The sequence below is a fragment of the Cyphomyrmex costatus genome, unplaced genomic scaffold, assembly GCF_001594065.2.
Source record: "Cyphomyrmex costatus isolate MS0001 unplaced genomic scaffold, Ccosl1.0 scaffold467, whole genome shotgun sequence".
Taxonomy (NCBI): Eukaryota; Metazoa; Arthropoda; class Insecta; order Hymenoptera; family Formicidae; genus Cyphomyrmex; species Cyphomyrmex costatus.
In genome coordinates this window covers 496,467-502,062 of record NW_017278933.1, presented here as the reverse complement: position 1 = coordinate 502,062, position 5,596 = coordinate 496,467, and the positions used below count along the sequence as shown (strand labels likewise).

The 5,596-nt window shown below is 28.0% G+C and overlaps 1 protein-coding gene across 1 annotated transcript; it reads left to right on the top strand.

The window, feature by feature from the left end:
- The first annotated feature begins 2,013 nt into the window (after positions 1-2,013).
- Positions 2,014-5,596, top strand: LOC108777804 (uncharacterized). Its single transcript, XM_018544772.1, has 10 exons — positions 2,014-2,082; positions 2,191-2,461; positions 2,749-2,912; positions 3,492-3,645; positions 3,717-3,890; positions 3,989-4,090; positions 4,212-4,407; positions 4,635-4,960; positions 5,075-5,266; positions 5,392-5,596. Exons 1-10 carry the CDS (start codon positions 2,014-2,016, stop codon positions 5,544-5,546), a joined length of 1,803 nt encoding a protein of 600 aa, XP_018400274.1. The 3' UTR covers positions 5,547-5,596.

Sequence of the window (5,596 nt, the reverse complement as noted above, 5' to 3'; positions counted from 1 at the left end):
AGCAGCAATTTAATATTTCCAATTTAAAAATGTATAAAATATTGATAAAATATATAGAGAATTTTTATATATTATAACATATGTGTATACACTTTTTTTGTACTAAAAATTTAATGTGATAAGAACTTAATTAGTACACAATTAAGTGTAGTTGAAATTACAAATTGATGTTTAATTTTTATGCGTGTATTTTATATATACAATAAAAACAAGAGAAATTTTATGATTTTTAATTGCAATTCTTTATTACAATAATAAAAAAGATGCATATAGTAATTATAACTGAAGTAATTAATAAAAAAATTGTAATACTCTTTGTGCTACATATTATTGTTAATTAGAAAACAAAAAATTAATATTTGATTATTGTTAGATAAAATACGCACATAAGACATTAGTCAAAATTTTATCTGACAATAATATAAAGTTTTATTACAAAATGTTGATAATTAATTATTGATAATTAATAAAGCAGTTAAATGACATAATAAACATGATCGTATATTATCTTTCTATTGTTCAAACACGAAAAGAAAACACTTTTACTGAGGTATCTAAAAATTTAACTAAGTTATGTTTGTTTGTTGATTATCGCCGTGTTGCCGTTCATATTTAAAGCCAACATTTCGTGAACCATGTCGTTCACTTCATCAGGGCAAAGAATGCACTACATGACAATGAACGACAACATAGCAATAACCCGCAAACCTTCTGATATAATTAAAGATAATACCTGTAAAAGCCTCAAATGCGTTAAGTTAACTAAATACTAAAAATAATGGTGTTGAACTGCCAAAATAATTATATAGAAATCTTAAGCACAATCAGCAATACTGTTTCTTGTTCTAGCAACTAGTTTAGTCGTTCTGCATAATTATTGTGATAATGTAACAAAATTATTTTCACATCTTTATGTATAGCTAAATTTTTAGATACTTCAACAAAATCCTCCTTTTCATGTATTTTTAAAATTATGTATATAGGTTCAATATATGTATATAACAATATTCACCTTATAACATTTGCAAAGATATATTTTCTCGATTTTAATCTAACAATGATCTTCTATCATACATAACTCTAATTATATCTGTATTAATGTCTACAAATAAAAATAATCAGATTAGATTAACTGTAAGCTGAGACGTCTTCCTATCTTTGATGAAAGTATTCTACGTTAGTGCAGTCTTTATCATTCCGCGAGACGTAACATGATCGAACTAGAACAATATGTTAAATTTTATGTTATTTATCTGTGCATGTTACAATCGGTTTACTAAATCAGTTAAATTTGTAAATTAATTTTTTAAAAAATAGTAAATTGTATGACAGTTGTTTATATGTATGTTGTGTAATACTTTAAATATAATATAGTAGAGCAAGAAATATTTAAAAAAGAAGGAAGAAAAAAAGAATAACTTTTTTATCTTATAATTTAATATAATTGTATATAAAATATATTAATATATTATATTATATATACGTATATATATATAAAATTTAATTGTTTATAAATATTTATCAAGTCTTTTAACAATAATATTATATCTGTACACAGAGTTTTGTAAAAAAAAATTACTTATGATAAATAAAATAAGATCATTTGTGATTTAATAAATTATAGATAGCATAGGTAACTAAATAGAATCGTTAACGTATTCAAATAATCGCAGTATCGATCGCAGATAAGATTAATCACATATGAAATCATCGGAAATTGCAAGTCACGATTATTACATAAAATCATTATTATTATGAAATGATTAATCCAAGCGATGATGCAAATCTTACATTTTAGTGATTAGAGTGTTCTTGCGTGCAATTGTTGAGTAAAATACGATATCCCAACAGCAGTGAATGTGAATAAATATAAAAACAAGCCTTCATTCAAATATTTATTTAATAACGTGAATTTTTAGTGTCACACGTAACATTTATTTTTAATTAATTAATATTGAATTTTATTTATATTAATATATTATTACGTAATTTAATGTTATATTAACTTGTAAAATGTTTGCGAAAGTGCCGCCAAATGGGGGATACGGATGGATTATTGTCATAGCGGGAGCATTAAATGCCGTAAGTTATAATTAACGTCTTATCAGAAACACGATACAAAATATGTCATTTACTAACATTTTTACCTCGAATAGAAAACTGAGACTAATTTAAATAAAAATTTTATAGCTATCTACCGTTCCGGTTATACAAGGATTCGGATTGATATTTAAAGAATCTTTTGCAGCGCTTAATCTAACTGCAACAGATACGTCAGTTATAATTAATGTAAATTTGGCATTTGGTATGGTACTCGGCTTAATCAATGGACCCCTCTTGAAGATCTACGGATATAGAAAAGTGGCGATGGTTGGAACTATAATATATGCAGCTGGTATAATATTGACAGCATTCGCCAACACCTTTACTCTTATTATGATTTGTTATGGAATGCTAGCCTGTAAGTAAAACAAAACCATTTGTCAAATATTATTAATAATGTTTTAAAGAAATTATATTAGATAATAGTATATATTTATATAATTCTAAAGTATTATATGAAAAATTATTTTGGTTACTATAATTATAAACAAATACTCATTATTATGTAAATAAATTGAACAAGAAATAGTCATTATTAAAGTATAATTTTATTCATTGGGCATCAAACTTCGCAAGTTTTTTTAAATACAAGCGTATATATTTACGTTGTAAAATCAATTCATTCAATCAAGTTTGTTTATATAGCTATTGGTATGAGTACATCAATGGCTGCATTCTCTTTGGCGACCAATACTTATTTTACTACGAAACGAGGACGAGCTATAGGCATGAGTATGACTATTATGGGGATAGGTCCAATCATTATGCCTCAAGTAGCATCCTTTTTACTTTCATTTTATGGTATTCAGGTATCGTAAAAGTTTTGATAAAAAGACAAGAAAATTTAACAAATCAAAGAATTTAACTGATTGAAAAAATTTAAAACTCTTTAATATGCTTGAGAGACGTGTAGAAGATAATTATATAAAATAAAAATATTGGAATATGCAGAGTCAATTCTGCTGGACAAAAATATAATTTGTATATACATATACGTATACTTAAATATCTCATGAGACATCTCGTCTGATGTGGTTTTACGATGAATGTTATGATCGTAAAGACCAATACCAATTGCTTATCTATTTAGGTCGGACAATGAGTGTTTGTTTATTTTCTTTTACTGGTTGCGATCTACAGCTAACTTATATGATCTTCTCTCTACTCGCATTGCCATTCTGTAACATCAAGAAGGCATTTATAAATGCCTTCTAACAATAAGTCGAGGATTAAAGAAATACACTTCACTCTAGTAAAATATATTTCTTTAATTCTCGATTTATCAAATGTTATAGTTATACCTACAAATTGCTGATTGTGTGTGTAAGACAAAAATTAGTATAAATTTTATTAAACATATATAATACGAAAGATATAATATTAAATAGGGAACCATTTTGATATTTGGCGCTTATAGTTTTCACTCGATGATAGGCGCAATACTACTACAACCGATTAAATGGCACATGATAAATGCGCCCATCTGCTTAGAGACAGTCATTGAAAATCCTAAAATTCTGACTGATAATAATGATAAACAAGGTATTTGTTAATTAAAAATATATACATAACATATATTTTTTAACCATTTTATCAATAATTCGGAATTGCAGACATTACATCGAATCATTACGAAGAAGATGAAACGAGTATATACTCTTCGACGCTAAATAATTATCAGAGGAGAAGGAAATCAACAATATCTAGTATCAACCATGATTTTGAAGTTGGAAGCATTTATGGATTCGATACGTCCTTACCTAGACAGATTTCTATAGACGGTACAAGTATGTGCCAACTTAATTGCCTTATTAATTAATAATAAGTAAACTAGTTGATGAGTAAAACAAAAAAGCGGTGCTAAAACACAAATTACACATTTCAGTATCTTATGATTCAAATTACAACATTGAAATGTCGGTTAACAGAACATCAAGGACGAGTTTACACGATAATCGCAGGGATTCAAAATATCTATGGAATTCATGTAATTATGATTATATTGTGATTATATATATATATATAAATTTTTACAAACGCAACAGATGTCAGAAATAAATTCAGATTTATAATTAAATGATATGGAAATAATGTACGTATTTTTTCAGCAAGAAGTATGGATAGTATTCATCTTGGTAGCAGCATAAAAATTTTTGACGAGCCTAATCTATTAACGAAAAAATTGACCTTTGTCGATAATAATGTAAACAAAAATAATGGTATAAGTCAGAACGTTGCGGAAAAAGACTCACTATTAGAGAAACAAACGAATGAATATTCAAACAAAGAAAATAATGACGATTAGTAAGTATGAAAGTATATATCTACGATAATAAGTGATAAATAAAATAAAATAATGTTTCGTATGTTTCTTCTTTCATTGTGTTAAATAATATTAATATTGATACAAAATTATCTTCTACATAATAGAAATACGCGATTTACAACATTCTAATTATACAGTAAAAACTAATTAATTATATAAGATATTGTTTTTTAATACAACAAGTGAAATAATAATCATGTTACAGTGGCAAAAGCAGTTCATCCGTTCATCGAATTCTACGACGAGTAGCCGACCTTTACGACTTTGATCTTCTACGCGATCCGATTTACGTGAACATCATGTTGGGAATGTCAATTGCAATTTTCGCGGAAATAAATTTCTCTGTGTTAACACCGTTTATTCTCGCCGATATGGGTTTAACGACAGCAAAAATTGCCAACATCATGAGCGTCATCGCGATAGCAGATCTCATAAGCAGAGGCGCGGCACCTTACCTGGGGGAGTGGTTGCGTCTGTCACCCAGGATGATGTATATGCTCAGCCTATTTCTTCTGATAATCAGCAGATCCTGTAATGTATACCGATTACTTTCAATTATCGAGTTTAAAAAAAAAAAAGAAAAGATAAGGAAAGCAAAAGTTTTGATATAGCGATAGATCGATCTTTGATTATTTTTTACCGCAGCATTGCTTTTTGCAAATAACTCCGCTTCAATGGTGGTCGTCGCAATCGGTTTGGGAGCAGCAAAAGGAATTCGATCGGTATACATGGCTTTAGTTGTGCCTAGTTACGTTCCCCTTCAAAAGTTACCCAATGCTTCGGGGATTCAGATGCTGACCAACGGAATGATACTCATGAGCGCTGGTCCCATGCTTGGTATGCGAATAATAATATGTATATATATATATATATGTATAATGGTTAAATACAGCCATTTATTCTTCGGGTGTAATTTGTCAAATGTTGAAAAACTTGAATAATAAAGAGTCAACTTGCTACAGGTGTACTACGAGATAATACTGGAAATTATACGATTTGTATTATCTTACTTAACTGCGTGACCACTATTACTTTGATTCTCTGGACAACGGAGATGCTTATACGAAGAAAATCTAACCGGCAAAAATTGCAATTATCAAGAACATCTCAACGCTAAACTGAATTATAAACAATTATGTTTCTGTAAATAAATAATTTCTAACAGGA